The sequence below is a fragment of the Pelodiscus sinensis genome, unplaced genomic scaffold, assembly GCF_049634645.1.
Source record: "Pelodiscus sinensis isolate JC-2024 unplaced genomic scaffold, ASM4963464v1 ctg110, whole genome shotgun sequence".
Taxonomy (NCBI): Eukaryota; Metazoa; Chordata; order Testudines; family Trionychidae; genus Pelodiscus; species Pelodiscus sinensis.
The window spans coordinates 16,077-34,570 of NW_027465850.1; the positions used below are offsets into that span (position 1 = coordinate 16,077).

The 18,494-nt window shown below is 72.1% G+C and overlaps 1 protein-coding gene across 5 annotated transcripts; it reads left to right on the top strand.

Annotated features, from left to right (window-relative positions):
- The first annotated feature begins 7,605 nt into the window (after positions 1-7,605).
- Positions 7,606-18,418, top strand: ZNF467 (zinc finger protein 467). Of its 5 annotated transcripts, none has more exons than XM_075915629.1 (5): positions 7,711-7,867; positions 9,246-9,358; positions 12,732-12,845; positions 13,080-13,190; positions 15,814-18,418. In XM_075915629.1, the coding sequence occupies exons 2-5, from the start codon at positions 9,325-9,327 to the stop codon at positions 17,355-17,357; spliced, it is 1,803 nt and encodes a 600-aa protein (XP_075771744.1). In that variant the 5' UTR covers positions 7,711-7,867; positions 9,246-9,324; the 3' UTR covers positions 17,358-18,418. The 5 variants fall into 5 exon arrangements, with proteins under 5 accessions (XP_075771742.1, XP_075771744.1, XP_075771743.1 ...); XM_075915625.1 differs by lacking the exon at positions 7,711-7,867 and adding an exon at positions 8,243-8,581; XM_075915624.1 differs by lacking the exon at positions 7,711-7,867 and adding an exon at positions 8,600-8,749.
- Positions 18,419-18,494: the final 76 nt, after the last annotated feature.

Consider the following 18,494-nt stretch of genomic DNA (forward strand, 5'->3'; position numbering starts at 1 on the left):
GACGGGCACACGAGGCCCCTGCCCGCGCCGGGTAGGACGGGCACACGAGGCCCCTGCCCGCGCCGGGTAAGACGGGCACACGAGGCCCCTGCCCGCGCCGGGTAAGACGGGCACACGAGGCCCCTGCCCACGCCGGGTAGGACGGGTACACGAGGGCCCTGGCCGCGCCGGGTAGGACGGGCACACGAGGGCCCTGGCCACGCCGGGTAGGACGGGCACACGAGGCCCCTGCCCACGCCGGGTAGGACGGGCACACGAGGGCCCTGGCCGCGCCGGGTAGGACGGGCACACGAGGCCCCTGCCCACGCCGGGTAGGACGGGCACACGAGGGCCCTGGCCGCGCCGGGTAGGACGGGCACACGAGGGCCCTGGCCGCGCCGGGTAGGACGGGCACACGAGGCCCCTGCCCACGCCGGGTAGGACGGGCACACGAGGGCCCTGGCCGCGCCGGGTAGGACGGGCACACGAGGGCCCTGCCCGCGCCGGGTAGGACGGGCACACGAGGCCCCTGCCCACGCCGGCTGGATGAACGGGGGTGGAGCGCAGGGATCTCACCCCCCCCACACTCCAGCGAGGCACGGGGTGGGCGGGCGGGTGGGGGGGTTTCCCATCCCTCCGTGCTCCGAGGCGCCGGAGCCCCGCTGCTCACCAAGCCCCTTACCTGAGTCTGCTGGCGCCCTGCCCTAGAGCCTCGTGCCCGGCTGGCTCCGCAGTGGGGCAGGGCGGCCCCCGCGCGGGTTTATAGCCACAGGGCGAGCGGGGCGGGGCCAGCGGAGCCGCCTGGGATTGGAGAGTCCCCAGGATGCACAGCTGCTGTGGCCAGGATTCGCTCTGCCCGCTCAGCCGGAAACTCCCCCCCATTCCCGCCCCCCCCCCCCCCACGGGCCCTGAGCGGACAGCTGCCTCCAGGGAGCCCCACGTGTCTCCGGGCATGACCCGAGGGAGGGAGCAGGGAACAGCCCGGCCTGGCTGCAGCAGGGTGGGTCGCGCCCGCGCACGGCTCCAGGTCTCCCTGCACGCGCCCGCCAGCCCCCCGGGCGTCAGCTGGGACCTGCCGTGGTCCTGGGATGTGCGGGCCACAGGGGACCATGAGTCCCAGCATGCAACGCGGCACCTGGGGGGAGGGGCGGGCAAGGCAGGGACTCTTCTTAATTAGCTTGTGTGGAGCAAGGGATGCCCGCACAACCCCCCAGACCAACACTTCCCAGCTGGGGAAACTGAGGCACGGAGCAGAGACAGGGTCACACAGGGATCAGCCACATATCTCTACAGCCCCCTAGCGCACAGCCCTACTCTGACCCCAGTCTCATGGAGAGACCCCAGGAGTCCTGGCACCTGGCCCCATTCTGAGGCCCGGGCCGTGCTGCCTGGCAGGGGAAGGACACCTCTGGGGTGCTTGGAGAGGCAGGCAGGCCCCTGAACACGGGCGGTGCTGAGGGGCGGAGTGGCACTGGGGCTGCCAGGGGGTGCGGGAGCTGGCCGGGGACGCTGAGGCTGCCGGGGGGTGCGGGAGCTGGCTGGGGACACTGAGGCTGCCGGGGGGTGCGGGAGCTGGCCGGGGACACTGAGGCTGCCGGGGGGTGCGGGAGCTGGCCGGGGACACTGAGGCTGCCGGGGGGTGCGGGAGCTGGCTGGGGACACTGAGGCTGCCGGGGGGTGCGGGAGCTGGCCGGGGACACTGAGGCTGCCGGGGGGTGGAGTGGCACTGGGGCTGCCGGGGGGTGCGGGAGCTGGCTGGGGACACTGAGGCTGCCGGGGGGTGCGGGAGCTGGCTGGGGACGCTGAGGCTGCCGGGGGGTGCGGGAGCTGGCTGGGGACGCTGAGGCTGCCGGGGGGTGCGGGAGCTGGCCGGGGACGCTGAGGCTGCCGGGGGGTGCGGGAGCTGGCCGGGGACACTGAGGCTGCCAGGGGGTACGGGAGCTGGCCGGGGTGCTGGAGCTGCCGGGGGGTGCAGAACCTGGCCAGGGACACTGAGGCTGGCTGGGGACGCCGAGGCTGCCGGGGGCGGGGCTGGGGCTCTCGGGGGCGGGGCTGGGGCTCTCGGGGGCTCGCCGCATGTTGCCTGCCTGGGACAGGGGCCGAGCGTGTAACCAGGATGTGGCCTGGGGATTTTCCAGCTGCTGGGCTGGAATCTCGGCCCCCGCCGGCTTCCCCTTCCCAGACCCGGATCTGCCTGAGCCGCGCGTCCGGGCTCCGCTCAGCCCCCCCGAGATCGTGCCTGGCTGGGGCAGGCTGCCCCCCCCCGCCTGGGAGGGGAGGCGGGCAGACCTCGGGGGGGAGGTTAGGGCCCCCCAAGCCCTGCTGCCGCCCCTCCCCACCCAAACTGACATAGGGAATGCTAGTGGGAAGGGGGGAGGGTTAGAAGGTAAAATAAAAAAAGAACAAGTTAAAAATCACCTAGAAAAGTGAGATGCCTGCAAGTCACCAGGGCTGAGGAAATGCACCTAGAATACTCAAGGAGCTGATAGAGGAGGGATCTGAGCCTCTAGCTATCATCTTTGGAAAATCATGGCAGACAGGGGAGATTCCAGAAGACTGGAAAAGGGCAAATCTAGTGCCCATCTATAAAAAGGGGAATAAGAACAACCCAGGAAACTACAGACCGGTCAGTTTAACGTCTGTCCCAGGGAAGATAATGGAGCAGGTAATTAAGGAAATCATATGCAAACACTTGGAAAGTGGCAAGGTGATTGGGAACAGCCAGCATGGATTTGTAAAGAACAAATCATGTCAAACCAATCTGATAGCTTTCTCTGATAGGATAACGAGTCCTGTGGATAAGGGAGAAGCGGTGGATGTGGGATACCTAGACTTTAGTGAGGCGTTTGATATGGTCTCGCATGATATTTTTATCAATAAACTAGGTAAATACAACTTAGATGGGGCTACTATAAGGTGGGTGCATAATTGGCTGGATAACCGTACTCAGAGATCAGAGGGGTAGCCGTGTTAGTCTGAATCTGCAAAAGCAGCGAGGAGTCCTGTGGCACCTTATAGACTAACTGAAGTGTAGGAGCATAAGCTTTCGTGGGCAAAGACCCACTTGACATGCATCTGACGAAGTGGGTCTTTGCCCACGAAAGCTTATGCTCCTACACTTCAGTTAGTCTATAAGGTGCCACAGGACTCCTCGTCGCTTGTACTCAGAGAGTAGTTATTAATGGTTCACAATCCTGCTAGAAAGGCATAACAAGTGGGGTTCTGCAGGGGTCTGTTTTGGGACCGGCTCTGTTCAGTATCTTCATCAACAATTTAGATATTGGCATAGAGAGGAAGCTTATTAATTTTGCAGATGATACCAAGCTGGGAGGGGTTGCGACTGCTCTGGAGGATAGGTTCATCATTCAAAATGACCTGGACAAATTGGAGAAATGGTCTGAGGTAACAGGATGAAGTTTAATAAAGACAAATGCAAAGTGCTGCACTTAGGAAGGAACAATCAGTCTCACACAAACAGAATGGGAAGCGACTGTCTAGGAAGGAGCATGGCGGAAAGGGATCTAGGGGTCATAGTGGACCACAAGTTGAATATGAGTCAACAGTGTGATGCTGTTGCAAAAAAAGCAAATATGATTCTAGGTTGTATCAACAGGTGTGTTGTAAGCAAAACTCGTGAAGTCATTCTGCCGCTCTACTCTGCACTAGTTAGGCCTCAGCTGGAGTACTGTGTCCAGTTCTGGGCGCCACATTTCAAGAAAGATGTGGAGAAATTGGAAAGGGTGCAGAGAAGAGCAACGAGAATGATGAAAGGTCTAGAGAACATGAGCTACGAGGGAAGGCTGAAGGAATTGGGTTTGTTTAATTTAAAAAAGAGAAGACTGAGGGGGGACATGAGAGCAGATTTCAAGTATCTAAAAGGGTGTCATAAGGAGGAAGGAGAAAACTTGTTCCCCTTGGCCTCTGAGGACAGGACAAGAAGCAATGGGCTTAAACTGCAGCCAGGGAGGTTTAGGTTGGACATTAGGAAAAAGTTCCTACCTGTCAGGGTGGTCAAACACTGGAATAAATTGCCCAGGAGGTTGTGGAATCCCATCTCTGGGGATATTTAGGAGCAGGTTAGATAAATGTCTCTCAGGGATGGTGTAGACGGAGCTGGGTCCTGCCATGGGGGCAGGGGACTGGACTCGATGACTCTCGAGGTCCCTCCCAGTCCTAGTGTTCCCTGATTCTCTGATTCTTTCCCTCCCGGCCGCCCAGCTCTGCCCCCACTTGGCGACAGACACCCAGAGGCTGGCGCCCGCCCCTGGCTCCAGGTGGGGCTCCCGGGGGATGGGAGCCAGCCTGGGGGGCAGCAGGGAGGGGGCTGGGCGAGCCCGGCCTCCAAAGCCCACATGGCGCTGGCCTGCCCTGCCCACGGAGGCGGGCTGGGGGCTGAGGTCGCTGCCCAGACAGCAGGGCTAGAAGGGGAAGTGGAGACTCCCCCACACTGTGCCCATGTGGCAGCGCAGGCGAGGCGCAGGGCAGGGTGACTGGGGGCAGGAGAGGACAGGGGCGATTGGGGGAGTGGGGGACTGCAGGGGGTGGGGGAGGGCAGAGGTGACTGGGGGGTCGGGGAAGTGGGATGCGGGGGGCCTGGGGTGGCGGATGCAGAGGTGACTGGGGGGTGGGGGGGAAGTGGGACGCGGGGGGCTGGGGGTGACTGGGGGGTGGGGGAAGTGGGACGTGGGGGGCTGGGGGTGACTGGTTGTGGGGAAGTGGGACGCGGGGGGCTGGGGGTGACTGGGGGGTGGGGGAAGTGGGACGTGGGGGGCTGGGGGTGACTGGTTGTGGGGGAAGTGGGACACGGGGGGCTGGGGGTGACTGGGGGGTGGGGGAAGTGGGAACCCCCAAAACTCCCTCCCTCCTGTCACATTGAACTAGGAACATCCGGGCACTGAGCGCCCCCCTACATGTAGCCCCCCCAAACCCCAGAACTCCCCACTTCCTCCCTGGCTGTCACTGGAGAGCAGTTGCGCCCTGGCTCAGAGCAGACGGGACAAACCCTGGAGCCAGGCTGAACAACCCTAGAGCAGGCAGCAACCTCAAGAGGTGGAGGCCTCCCAGCAGGACCAGCCCCGTCTGGATGGAGACCAGCCCTGGCAGATGCCTGCCAACCTGCTCTCCAGCGCTGGAGACACTGAAGATTTCACAATCCTCCCCCCACCCCCAGGCAACTTATCCCAGTGTTTGACCCCCCGACAGGCAGGAACTTTTCCCTAATGTCCAACCTCAACCTCCCTGGCTGCAGTTTAAGCCCATTGCTGCTTGTCCTGTGCTCAGAGGCCAAGGGGAACAAGTTTTCTCCCTCCTCCCTGTGACACCCTTTTAGGTACAGGCAGTCCCCGAGTTACGCGGATCCGACTTATGTCGGATCCGCAGTTACGAACGGGGCCCTCCCTCTCTCTGGTCTCCAGCAGACCAGGGAGAGGAAGCAAAGCGGCGGAGCACGCGGCCAGAGGACAGCCCAGACACGTCTCTGCTGTCAGCTGGCTGCGTGCTCCGCGGCTTTGCTCTGCTCTGCTTTGCTCCCCGTCCCCCTGGTCTGCAGGCCAGGGGGACAGGGAGCAAAGCAGAGCAAAGCCACGGAGCCCGAGGGCAGCAGGATAGCCACGGCGCGTCTGGGCTGTCCCGCTGCTCCCGTGCTCCGCCGCTTTGCTCCGGACGCCTGTGGTACAGCAGCTGGGGCACTGCCGGTTGGTCCCGTAGTGCCGCTCTGGGCACCACTGGACCAACCCAGCAGCACCCCAGCTGCTCTGCCCCAGGTGTCCCCAAGTCAGCAGCTGCTGAAACTGACCAGTGGCTGACTACAGGAAGCCCCTGCCCCAGGCTTCCTGGAATCAGCCCCTGATCAGTTTCAGCAGCAGCTGACTTGGGGACGCCTGGGGTTCTTAAGTTGAATCTGTACCTAAGTCAGAACTGGCCTCCAGATTCAGCCGCTGTTGAAACTGATCAGTTTCAGCAGTGGCTGACGCCAGTTCCGACTTACATACAGATTCAGCTTAAGAACAAACCTACAGTCCCTATCTTGTACGTAACCCGGGGACTGCCTGTACTTGAAAACGGCTCTCATGTCCCCCCTCAGTCTTCACCTTTCCAAACTAAACAAGCCCAGTTCCTTCGGTTTTCCCTCCTAGCTCGTGTTCTTTAGACTGTTCATCATTCTTGTTGCCCTTCTCTGGACCTTCTCCAATTTCTCCACAGCCATCCTGAAACGCGGGGCCCAGAAGCAGGCTGTGCTCGTGACACTGTGGATATTTTCCGTCTGTCTCTTAAGGTGCTGCAGGACCGCTTGGTTTTTCGTTTAACGTACAGACCAACAGGGCTGCCCCTTTGAGACCCAGAACCAGGTGTGACTCCGTCCCGGTGCGGGAGCCAGCCGTCACTCCACCCCGGCGCGGGAACCAGGATCGCTCCGCCTTGGCGTGGGAACCAGCCGTCGCGGGAACCAGCCGTCCCTCAGTCCCGGCGTGGGAACCAGCCATCGCTCTGCCCCAGTGCAGGAAGCAGCCATCCCTCAGTCCTGGCTCGGGAACCAGAAGTTGCTCCGCCCTGGCGCGGGAACCAGCCGTCCCTCAGTCCTGGCGCGGGAGCCAGCCGTCACTCCGCCCCGGCGCGGGAACCAACCGTCACTCCGCCCTGGTGCGGGAACCAGCCGTCCCTCAGTCCTGGCGCGGGAGCCAGCCGTCACTCCGCCCCGGCACGGGAACCAACCGTCACTCCGCCCTGGTGCGGGCGCGGGAGCCAGCCGTCACTCCGCCCCGGCGCAGGAACCAGCCGTCCCTCAGTCCAGGCGCGGGAGCCAGCCATCACTCCGCCCCGGCGCGGGAACCAGCCGTCACTCCGCCCTGGTGCGGGAACCAGCCGTCCCTCAGTCCCGGTGCGGGAGCCAGCTGTCGCTCCGCCCCGGCGTGGGAACCAACCGTCACTCCACCCTGGCGTGGGAACCAGTCGTCCCTCAGTCTGGGCGCGGGAACCAGCCGTCGCTCTGCCCTGGCGTGGGAGCCAGCCGTCCTTCAGTCTGGGCGCGGGAACCAGCCGTCCCTCAGTCCCGGCGCGGGAGCCAGCTGTCGTTCCGCCCCGGCGTGGGAACCAACCGTCACTCCACCCTGGCGTGGGAACCAGCCGTCGCTCCGCCCTGGCGTGGGAGCCAGCCGTCGCTCCGCCCTGGCGTGGGAGCCAGCTGTCCCTCAGTCCGGGCGCGGGAACCAGCCGTCGCTCCGCCCTGGCGTGGGAGCCAGCTGTCCCTCAGTCCGGGCATGGGAACCAGCCGTCGCTCCGCCCTGGCGTGGGAACCAGCCGTCCCTCAGTCCGGGCATGGGAACCAGCCGTCGCTCCGCCCTGGCGTGGGAGCCAGCTGTCCCTCAGTCCGGGCGCGGGAACCAGCCGTCGCTCCGCCCTGGCGTGGGAGCCAGCTGTCCCTCAGTCCGGGCGCGGGAACCAGCCGTCCTTCAGTCTGGGCGCGGGAACCAGCCGTCCCTCAGTCCCGGCGCGGGCGCCCCTGGACAGGGCTGCTCTGGCTGGGTAGCCCAACGTCTCCAGGCACTTTCCCCCTTGCCATGGGCCTGACCCTGACTGCTGCTCGGGGGGGCTCCCTTGGGGGGCTCCCGGCCTAACAGACGGGCTGAGGGGCCCAGCCGCCTGGAGCAGGCTCTGGGCTGCGCTGCTGCTGCGGGGAGGGGCGATCCCAGGCTCGGGCCCCTCTGTCCTGCCCCCTCCCAGCTGGCGGGGGGGGGGGGGCGCGCTGCCTGCTGGGAGATGTAGTCCCCTCCCCGCCGCCGGACTCCGGCTCCCAGGCTGCCCGCGCCCCGCCGGCTCGTGGCTGCGCAGGGACCGGCAGCTCCGCGCCCCGGGGGGACCCGGCCCGGCTCCGGGCGGGGCTGCCGCGAAGGTGGGGCCGGGCGGGGGGCCCTGGGGCTGGTTGGATGCTGCAGCGCGGGGTGGGGGCAGGTCGGACTCCTGGGTCCCCCGCTGCGCCCTGGGCTCTGCCTGGGGGGGAGGGGAAGGGCCGTGCAGGGGGGGGGAGGCCCTGGGGAGACGGCGGGATCGGGGGGGACCCGGGGCGGGGGGAGGGGAGGGAGGCTGCAGGAAGAGGAGGGCGGCATGAAGCAAGAATCGAGGGGAGGAGGGAAGAGTCCAGGGACGGGGAAGGGAAGTGGTACAGGAAGGGGAAGGGGGGTTGGGCAGAGGGGGAGGGAGCGGGGGAGGGAGCCAGGGAGGAGGGGGTGGCATTGGTGCAGGAAGGGGGGGGTAAAGTCGGTCCGGAGAGAGGGAAAGGCTGGGGAATGGGGGCAGAGGTTGCCTGGGCAGGGGGAGGAGGGGCAGCGCCCCCAGGAGAGCCCCAGGAGGGCTGAGCCCCAGGACCGTGTGCTGCAGGGGGAAGGCAGCCAGAGCACAGGCCGTGGGGCAGGGACCTGGGTGCGACTCCTGTCTTGTCTGGCTGGGGCCTAAGGGGACCCCACACGGGCTCACAGGGCCTGGGAGGGTTCAGGGAGGTGAAGGTCACTGGGGTGCGTGGGGAAGCTCCCTCTGCTTTGCCCCCCGCTTTTCCATGGCTCTTCCAGGCTTCGTGGGTGCCACGACAGCCAGTAAAGCAGCACCTCAGGTACAAGAGTCCCCCAGCCGCGCCGTCTGCCCCGCGAGCCGATCTGGCCTCCGGCGGCCTGGCCCTGTTTCAAACCAGTGCCTGCCCTCCTGGCCACAGCTGAACTGCTGGAAGCTTGAGCCCAGTACAGGCTGCTCAGGGTCATTGGCCTGAGCCAAGCTTGGAGAGGTGTGTTTTACCCCATGCAGCTCAATGGGCGTTAACTCTGAACCCTACTGATGGTGAGGAATAACCAACAGTGTTCACTGTTTGGGTAGAAGTGGCCAGACAATGTGTTGACCCCACACCGTCCCATGGGCTGCCCCCCTTCTCGGCTGCCACTGTCCATTCCCCAGCGGCAGAGACCTGGAACGTCTGCCTGGGATTCGACAGCACGTTGACCCGAGTAGGTGGGGCCACACGGAGCCCAGCGGCTTCAGCATCCAGTACAGAGCGTGGGGCTGCGCTGCCTCGCCCAGCGCCCTGCGTCCACAGCAGCCTGGTCCCGATGTCCTGGGAGCTGCTGCTGAACGTGGGCCCAGCCCCCCCCAAAGGCTCTGCTGCTGCCCCGCGCGGCCGTGGACTGACCCGGGGCAGTTCCCAAAGCCCCTGGGCGTCGGGGATGTCCCCACGGAGCCGGCTGCTTGCTCGGCCCGGCCTGACCGCAGGGCTCTCTCTTGGCCAGGTCCCGCGACGCCGGAGGATGTGACCGGCCCGTCCCTCCGGGAGCAGCGGCAGCGCCTGGAGAGCCGCCCGGGAGCAGAATGAGGGAGAATTACGACGCCATGATTGCGCTGGGTAAAACAGCCCCTCTCGGGCGGGCCCTCTGTGTGCGGAATAAACATCGTTATGTGCCACGAGGCATGTGCACCACCCCAACCTGCTGCCCACTGGGGGAGCTTCTAAGCAGCTGGGTGGCATTTGCCTCCCCCACCCTAGTGCCCAGATCACAAGGGACGCCGCCGCCCCGCTCCCTGGCGCAGGCCGGGGGGGACGCCGCCGCCCCGCTCCCTGGCGCAGGCCGGGGGGGACGCCGCCGCCCCGCTCCCTGGCGCAGGCCGGGGGGGACGCCGCCGCCCCGCTCCCTGGCGCAGGCCGGGGGGGACGCCGCCGCCCCACTCCCTGGCGCAGGCCGGGGGGGGACGCCGCCGCCCCGCTCCCTGGCGCAGGCCGGGGGGGGACGCCGCCGCCCCGCTCCCTGGCGCAGGCCGGGGTGGACGCTGCCGCCCCGCTCCCTGGCGCAGGCCGGGGGGGATGCCGCCGCCCCGTTCCCTGGCGCAGGCCGGGGGGACGCCGCCGCCCCGTTCCCTGGCGCAGGCCGGGGGGACGCCGCCGCCCCGCTCCCTGGCGCAGGCCGGGGGGGACGCCGCCGCCCCGCTCCCTGGCGCAGGCCGGGGGGACGCCGCCGCCCCGCTCCCTGGCGCAGGCCGGGGGGGACGCCGCCGCCCCGCTCCCTGGCGCAGGCCGGGGGGGACGCCGCCGCCCCGCTCCCTGGCGCAGGCCGGGGGGCCGCCGCCGCCCCGCTCCCTGGCGCAGGCCGGGGGGGGACGCCGCCGCCCCGCTCCCTGGCGCAGGCCGGGGGGGACGCCGCCGCCCCGCTCCCTGGCGCATCCGGGGAAGCCGCCGTCCCGCTCCCTGGCGCAGGCCGGGGGGACGCCGCCGCCCCGCTCCCTGGCGCAGGCCGGGGGGGACGCCGCCGCCCCGCTCCCTGGTGCAGGCCGGGGGGGGGACGCCGCCGCCCCGCTCCCTGGCGCAGGCCGGGGGGACGCCGCCGCCCCGCTCCCTGGCGCAGGCCGGGGGGAACGCCGCCGCCCCGCTCCCTGGCGCAGGCCGGGGGGGACGCCGCCGCCCCGCTCCCTGGCGCAGGCCGGGGGGACGCCGCCGCCCCCGCTCCCTGGCGCAGGCCGGGGGGGACGCCGCCGCCCCGCTCCCTGGCGCAGGCCGGGGGGGACGCCGCCGCCCCGCTCCCTGGCGCAGGCCGGGGGGACGCCGCCGCCCCGCTCCCTGGCGCAGGCCGGGGGGGGACGCCGCCGCCCCGCTCCCTGGCGCAGGCCGGGGGGGGACGCCGCCGCCCCGCTCCCTGGTGCAGGCCGGGGTGGACGCTGCCGCCCCGCTCCCTGGCGCAGGCCGGGGGGACGCCGCCGCCCCGCTCCCTGGCGCAGGCCGGGGTGGACGCTGCCGCCCCGCTCCCTGGCGCAGGCCAGGGGGGATGCCGCCGCCCCGTTCCCTGGCGCAGGCCGGGGGGGATGCCGCCGCCCCGTTCCCTGGCGCAGGCCGGGGGGACGCCGCCGCCCCGTTCCCTGGCGCAGGCCGGGGGGGGACGCCGCCGCCCCGCTCCCTGGCGCAGGCCGGGGGGGGATGCCGCCGCCCCGCTCCCTGGCGCAGGCCGGGGGGACGCCGCCGCCCCGCTCCCTGGCGCAGGCCGGGGGGGATGCCGCCGTCCCGCTCCCTGGCGCAGGCCGGGGGGGACGCCGCCGCCCCGCTCCCTGGCGCAGGCCGGGGGGGATGCCGCCGTCCCGCTCCCTGGCGCAGGCCGGGGGGACGCCGCCGCCCCGCTCCCTGGCGCAGGCCGGGGGGACGCCGCCGCCCCGCTCCCTGGCGCAGGCCGGGGGGGACGACGCCGCCCCGCTCCCTGGCGCAGGCCGGGGGGGACGCCGCCGTCCCGCTCCCTGGCGCAGGCCGGGGGGGACGCCGCCGCCCCGCTCCCTGGCGCAGGCCGGGGGGGGACGCCGCCGCCCCGCTCCCTGGCGCAGGCCGGGGTGGACGCTGCCGCCCCGCTCCCTGGCGCAGGCCGGGGGGGATGCCGCCGCCCCGTTCCCTGGCGCAGGCCGGGGGGACGCCGCCGCCCCGTTCCCTGGCGCAGGCCGGGGGGGGACGCCGCCGGCCCGCTCCCTGGCGCAGGCCGGGGGGGGATGCCGCCGCCCCGCTCCGTGGCGCAGGCCGGGGGGACGCCGCCGCCCCGCTCCCTGGCGCAGGCCGGGGGGGATGCCGCCGTCCCGCTCCCTGGCGCAGGCCGGGGGGGACGCCGCCGCCCCGCTCCCTGGCGCAGGCCGGGGGGGATGCCGCCGTCCCGCTCCCTGGCGCAGGCCGGGGGGACGCCGCCGCCCCGCTCCCTGGCGCAGGCCGGGGGGACGCCGCCGCCCCGCTCCCTGGCGCAGGCCGGGGGGGACGACGCCGCCCCGCTCCCTGGCGCAGGCCGGGGGGGACGCCGCCGTCCCGCTCCCTGGCGCAGGCCGGGGGGGACGCCGCCGCCCCGCTCCCTGGCGCAGGCCGGGGGGGGACGCCGCCGCCCCGCTCCCTGGCGCAGGCCGGGGGGGGATGCCGCCGCCCCGCTCCCTGGCGCAGGCCGGGGGGACGCCGCCGCCCCGCTCCCTGGCGCAGGCCGGGGGGGATGCCGCCGTCCCGCTCCCTGGCGCAGGCCGGGGGGGACGCCGCCGCCCCGCTCCCTGGCGCAGGCCGGGGGGGATGCCGCCGTCCCGCTCCCTGGCGCAGGCCGGGGGGACGCCGCCGCCCCGCTCCCTGGCGCAGGCCGGGGGGACGCCGCCGCCCCGCTCCCTGGCGCAGGCCGGGGGGGACGACGCCGCCCCGCTCCCTGGCGCAGGCCGGGGGGGACGCCGCCGTCCCGCTCCCTGGCGCAGGCCGGGGGGGACGCCGCCGCCCCGCTCCCTGGCGCAGGCCGGGGGGGGACGCCGCCGCCCCGCTCCCTGGCGCAGGCCGGGGGGGGATGCCGCCGCCCCGCTCCCTGGCGCAGGCCGGGGGGACGCCGCCGCCCCGCTCCCTGGCGCAGGCCGGGGGGGATGCCGCCGCCCCGCTCCCTGGCGCAGGCCGGGGGGGACGCCGCCGCCCCGCTCCCTGGCGCAGGCCGGGGGGGATGCCGCCGTCCCGCTCCCTGGCGCAGGCCGGGGGGACGCCGCCGCCCCGCTCCCTGGCGCAGGCCGGGGGGACGCCGCCGCCCCGCTCCGTGGTGTGGCCTGGCAGAGGGAGCGCCAGCCAGAGGCACCTCCCCTAACTTCCGGGAGGGGCTGGCAAACAGCACCCACAGCCTGGCCCGAAGGCGTTGTGTCGGCTTTCCTTGGACGGGGGGGGCTCTGCCCCAGACCGGCGGGGCCCGGCCAGCAGCCGGCAGGGCTGGGGACAAGCGCCGCAGGCTCAGCCTCTGTGTCTCCTGCAGGGTCCCCCGTCGCCAAGCCCGAGAGCGTCCCGCACACGGAGCAGGCGGAGGAGCCTCGTGCCCGGGCTGCGGGGGAGGCCGGGGAGAGGGAGGCTCCCGGCCGGGCCAGCCCAGGTCAGTGCGGGCTGGGGCAGGCTCTGGTCTCCGGCAGATGCTCCAGGCCAGGGTGGGAGGGGCCCGGCGCTGGAGATCCTGCGGCCCCCGCATGGCGCCCTCCCCTCAGTGCGGCGGAGCTGGGACTCGCTGCCCGGCGGGCGCCCGGAGGCCCCGGTGAGGGGTGACTGTGAGGGGGGAGCAGCTGTCTGGGCCGCGTGGGGGACGGGGCGTGACGCTCGCTGCTCCCCGCAGGCTCCGTGGTGCCCAAGCCCGAGGTGGCCCCGCAGGGGGAGCGGGAGCAGCGCGGTGCCGGGGAGCAGCTGGGCCTGGACGGGGGGAACGGCCCCGAGAGCAGCTGCTCAGGTGAGACCCTCCCCCGTCGCTGCCGCCCCCTGAGCCCTGGGACCCCTCAGGCTGCTGAGGGCCCGGTGGGGGGGGCTGGAATTGTTGGGCGCGGTCCCAGCTCTGAAGGAGCCAGGAGTGGGGCTGGCTGATGGGGGCTGGGCTCCGGGGGTCTCTCCGCGGGGGGCTGGCTGAGGACGGGGGCTGGGCTCCGGGGGTCTCTCCGCGGGGGTAGCTGAGGAGGGGGGCTGGGCTCCGGGGGTCTCTCCGCGGGGGTGACTGAGGAGGGGGGCTGGGCTCTGGGGTCTCTCTGCGGGGGGCTGGCTGAGGAGGGGGGCTGGGCTCCGGGGGTCTCTCCGCGGGTGGCCGATGACGGGGGATGGGCTCCGGGGTCTTTCCGCGGGGGGCTGGCTGAGGACAGGGGCTGGGCTCCGGGGGTCTCTCCGCGGGGATGGCTGAGGAGGGGGGCTGGGCTCTGGGGTCTCTCCGCAGGGGGCTGGCTGAGGACGGGGGATGGGCTCCAGGGGTCTCTCTGTGGGGGTAGCTGATGACGGGGGATGGGCTCCGGGGGTCTCTCCGCACGGGTGGCTGATGGGGGATGGGCTCCGGGGGTCTCTCCGCGTGGGTGGCCGATGACGGGGGCTGGGCTCCGGGGGTCTCTCCGCGTGGGTGGCTAAGGAGGGGGGCTGGGCTCCGGGGGTCTCTCCGCGGGGGGCTGGCCGATGACGGGGGCTGGGCTCCGGGGGGTCTCTCCGGGCGGGTGGCCGATGACGGGGGCTGGGTTCCGGGGGTCTCTCCGCACGGGTGGCTGATGGGGGCTGGGCTCCGGGGGTCTCTCCGCGCGGGTGGCCGATGATGGGGGCTGGGCTCCGGGGTCTCTCCGCGCGGGTGGCCGATGGGGGATGGGCTCCGGGGGTCTCTCCGCGCGGGTGGCCGATGATGGGGGATGGGCTCCGGGGGTCTCTCCGCGCGGGTGGCCGATGACGGGGGCTGGGCTCCGGGGTCTCTCCGCGCGGGTGGCCGATGACGGGGGCTGGGCTCCGGGGTCTCTCCGCACGGGTGGCTGATGGGGGCTGGGCTCCGGGGTCTCTCCGCACGGGTGGCTGATGGGGGCTGGGCTCCGGGGGTCTCTCCGCGGGGGTGGCTGATGACGGGGGCTGGGCTCCAGGGGTCTCTCCGCACGGGTGGCCGATGGGGGCTGGGCTCCGGGGGTCTCTCCGCGCGGGTGGCCGATGACGGGGGCTGGGCTCCGGGGTCTCTCCGCACGGGTGGCCGATGGGGGCTGGGCTCCGGGGTCTCTCCGCGCGGGTGGCCGATGGGGGATGGGCTCCGGGGGTCTCTCCGCACGGGTGGCCGATGGGGGCTGGGCTCCAGGGGTCTCTCCGCGCGGGTGGCCGATGACGGGGGCTGGGCTCCGGGGTCTCTCCGCACGGGTGGCTGATGGGGGCTGGGCTCCGGGGGTCTCTCCGCGGGGGTGGCTGATGACGGGGGCTGGGCTCCAGGGGTCTCTCCGCACGGGTGGCCGATGGGGGCTGGGCTCCGGGGGTCTCTCCGCGCGGGTGGCCGATGATGGGGGCTGGGCTCCGGGGTCTCTCCGCGCGGGTGGCCGATGGGGGATGGGCTCCGGGGGTCTCTCCGCGCGGGTGGCCGATGGGGGCTGGGCTCCGGGGGTCTCTCCGCGCGGGTGGCCGATGATGGGGGCTGGGCTCCGGGGTCTCTCCGCGCGGGTGGCCGATGGGGGATGGGCTCCGGGGGTCTCTCCGCGCGGGTGGCCGATGGGGGCTGGGCTCCGGGGGTCTCTCCGCGCGGGTGGCCGATGACGGGGGCTGGGCTCCGGGGTCTCTCCGCGCGGGTGGCCGATGACGGGGGCTGGGCTCCGGGGTCTCTCCGCGCGGGTGGCCGATGATGGGGGATGGGCTCCGGGGTCTCTCCGCACGGGTGGCCGATGGGGGCTGGGCTCCGGGGGTCTCTCCGCGCGGGTGGCCGATGATGGGGGCTGGGCTCCGGGGTCTCTCCACGCGGGTGGCTGATGACGGGGGCTGGGTTCCGGGGGTCTCTCCGCGCGGGTGGCCGATGACGGGGGCTGGGCTCCGGGGTCTCTCCGCGCGGGTGGCCGATGATGGGGGATGGGCTCCGGGGTCTCTCCGCGCGGGTGGCCGATGACGGGGGCTGGGCTCCGGGGTCTCTCCGCGCGCGTGGCCGATGACGGGGGATGGGCTCCGGGGTCTCTCCGCGCGGGCGCCCGATGACGGGGGCTGGGCTCCGGGGGTCTCTCCGCACGGGTGGCTGATGGGGGCTGGGCTCCGGGGGTCTCTCCGTTCGGGAGGCCGATGATGGGGGCTGGGCTCCGGGGTCTCTCCGCACAGGTGGCTGATGGGGGCTGGGCTCCAGGGTCTCTCCGCGCGGGTGGCCGATGACGGGGGCTGGGCTCCGGGGTCTCTCCGCACAGGTGGCTGATGGGGGCTGGGCTCCGGGGGTCTCTCCGCGCGGGTGGCCGATGACGGGGGCTGGGCTCCGGGGGTCTCTCCGCACGGGTGGCTGATGGGGGCTGGGCTCCGGGGGTCTCTCTGCGCGGGTGGCCGATGACGGGGGCTGGGCTCCGGGGGTCTCTCCGCGGGGGGCTGACCCCTCTCCCTCCCGGCAGGTGACTGGCTCGTCCGGAAGGTGAAGGTGGAGGAGGAGTACGAGGAGTGGCCGGCCGGGCTCGGTGCGGAGGCGCTGCTGTCGGGGCAGCTGCCGGGCGGCGGCGGCGGCGACTTCCTGGGCCCGTGCAAGCTGGAGGGGCCGGGCCTGGCGGAGTTCGGCCCCCTGGGCGCCCTCCCGGGCCTGGCGCTGCAGCAGTGGCAGCTGCTGAGCGAGAAGCCGCACGGCTGCCCCGAGTGCGAGCGGCGCTTCCGGGACCAGCTGACGCTGCGGCTGCACCAGCGGGTGCACAGCGGGGAGAGCCCCTCGGCCTGCGGGGAGTGTGGCCGCAGCTTCAGCCAGCAGCAGCTTCTGGCCGCCCACCAGCGCACCCACGCCGGCGAGCGCCCCTTCCCCTGCGCCCAGTGCGGCAAGGGCTTCCGCAAGAAGGCCCACCTGACGCGGCACCAGCGCACCCACACCGGCGAGCGCCCCTTCCCCTGCGCCCAGTGCGGCCGCGCCTTCAGCCAGAAGATCCACCTGGGCGCCCACCAGAAGACGCACACGGGGGAGCGCCCCTTCCCCTGCGCCGAGTGCGGCCGCAGCTTCCGCAAGAAGACCCACCTCATCCGGCACCAGCGCACCCACACCGGGGAGCGGCCCTTCGCCTGCGCCCAGTGCGCCCGCAGCTTCACCCACAAGCAGCACCTGGTGCGGCACCAGAGGGTGCACGCGGCGCCCGAGCCAGCGCCCAGCGCCCCCTGCCGGCTGGCCGAGGCGGCGGGCCCGTCCCCGGGGGCCGCACCGGGAGCCAAGCCCTTCTCCTGCGCCGAGTGCGGCAAGAGCTTCAGCTGGAAGAAGAACCTGACGTCGCACCAGCGCGTGCACCGGGAGGGGCGGCCCTTCTCCTGCGCCGAGTGCGGCCGGGGCTTCAGCGACAAGCGGCACCTGACGGCCCACCTGCGCAGCCACATGGGCCTGAAGCCCTACGCCTGCGCCTACTGCGAGAAGAGCTTCAGCCACAAGCCCAGCCTGGCCACGCACCAGCGCACCCACACGGGCGAGCGCCCCTTCGCCTGCCCCGACTGCGGCCGCCGCTTCGCCCACAGCCAGCACCTGGCGCGCCACCGCCGCGTGCACACCGGCGAGCGCCCCTTCGCCTGCCCCCAGTGCGCCCGCGCCTTCAGCTCCCGCCCCAACCTGCTGGCCCACGCCAAGGCCCACGCCGGGCAGCGGCCCCACGTCTGCGCCCAGTGCGGCCGCGCCTTCAGCCGCAAGTCCCACCTGGGCCGGCACCAGGCCGTGCACACCGGCACCCGCCCCCACGCCTGCCCCCAGTGCGGCCAGCGCTTCAGCTCCAAGACCAACCTGGGCCGGCACCAGGCCGTGCACACCGGGCACCGGCCCTACATCTGCACCCAGTGCGGCAAGCGCTTCAGCAGGAAGACCCACCTTCTGCGGCACGAGCGCACCCACGCGGCCCCCCTGCCGCCCGGCGACCAGCCCCCCGCCACCCACGGGCCCCAAGGACTCGCGGGCACCGACACACCCGCTGCCCTGGCGTGAGCTGGACCAAGCCAGGCAGGGCCCGGGCCCTCCGTGCCGGCCTGCAGCCCCCTTGAGCTCCCCCCGCCGCGCCCCGCCCCCGCTCTGCCCTGCCGCACCCCTCCCCGTTTCCCCTGGTTCTGCTCCTCTTCCGACCCAACCTGCAATCCCCACCCCGGGCTCCCCGCCCCGGCTCTGCCACCGCCCCAGCTCCTGCTCTGCCCTGTCTGCCGGGACGGGCGAGGGCTGAGCACAGGAAAGAAGCTGGGCACAGGCAGGGGGACCCCTGGCACAGCTGCCCTCAGCCCCTGCCACAAGCCCTCCCTGCTGCCCGGGAACGGCCTGGACGGGGTTGGGTTCACACCCACCCGAGAATCACTCGCAAGCCGGAAGGGCGGGCGTGGCATTCCCCTGAGCCGGCTGGGGCTGGTGCGGAGCGGGGCGGGACTCGGCCTCTCCGCCGCCTCCGTTCCCCGGGGCCGGGAACAGCGTCTGGAGCGGGGCGGGACTCGGCCTCTCCGCTGCCTCCATTCCCCAGGGCCGGGAACAGCGTCTGGAGCGGGGCAGGACTCGGACCTTCCGCCGCCTCCGTTCCCTGGGGTCGGGAACAGTGTCTGGAGCGGGGCGGGACTCGGCCTCTCCGCCGTCTCCGTTCCCCGGGGCCGGGAACAGCGTCTGGAGCGGGGCGGGACTGGGCCTCTCCGCCGCCTCCGTTCCCCGGGGCTGGGAACAGCATCTGGAGCGGGGCAGGACTCGGACCTTCCGCCGCCTCCGTTCCCCAGGGCCGGGAACAGCGTCTGGAGCGGGGCGGGACTGGGCCTCTCCGCCGCCTCCGTTCCCCGGGGCCGGGAACAGCGTCTGGAGCGGGGCAGGACTCGGCCTCTCCGCCTCCTCCGTTCCCCGGGGCCGGGAACAGCGTCTGGAGCGGGGCGGGACTGGGCCTCTCCGCCGCCTCTGTTCCCTGGGGTCGGCCGGGCACCGCTCAGCGGAATGGGTGAGCCAGGCTGAGCAGGACCGAGCCGAGGGGCGCTGGAATGTTCTCGTCCCTGTAATTAAAGACAAAACTCAGGCGCTTTGCCGTGCTAGTGCTGCGCCCGGGCGTTTCCTTTGCGCCGCTGGGGGCCCCTCGTCCTCGGGGGTGGGAGGCAGAGGCTGGGC

Excerpts from the sequence above, each read along its gene's own strand:
- ZNF467 (XM_075915629.1), top strand. The coding sequence starts at position 9,325 with ATGAGGGAGAATTACGACGCCATGATTGCGCTGG. Across the intron at positions 12,846-13,079 it reads TCCCGGCCGGGCCAGCCCAG|GCTCCGTGGTGCCCAAGCCC; the intron begins GTCAGTGCGGGC and ends TGCTCCCCGCAG. Across the intron at positions 13,191-15,813 it reads CCCCGAGAGCAGCTGCTCAG|GTGACTGGCTCGTCCGGAAG; the intron begins GTGAGACCCTCC and ends CCCTCCCGGCAG.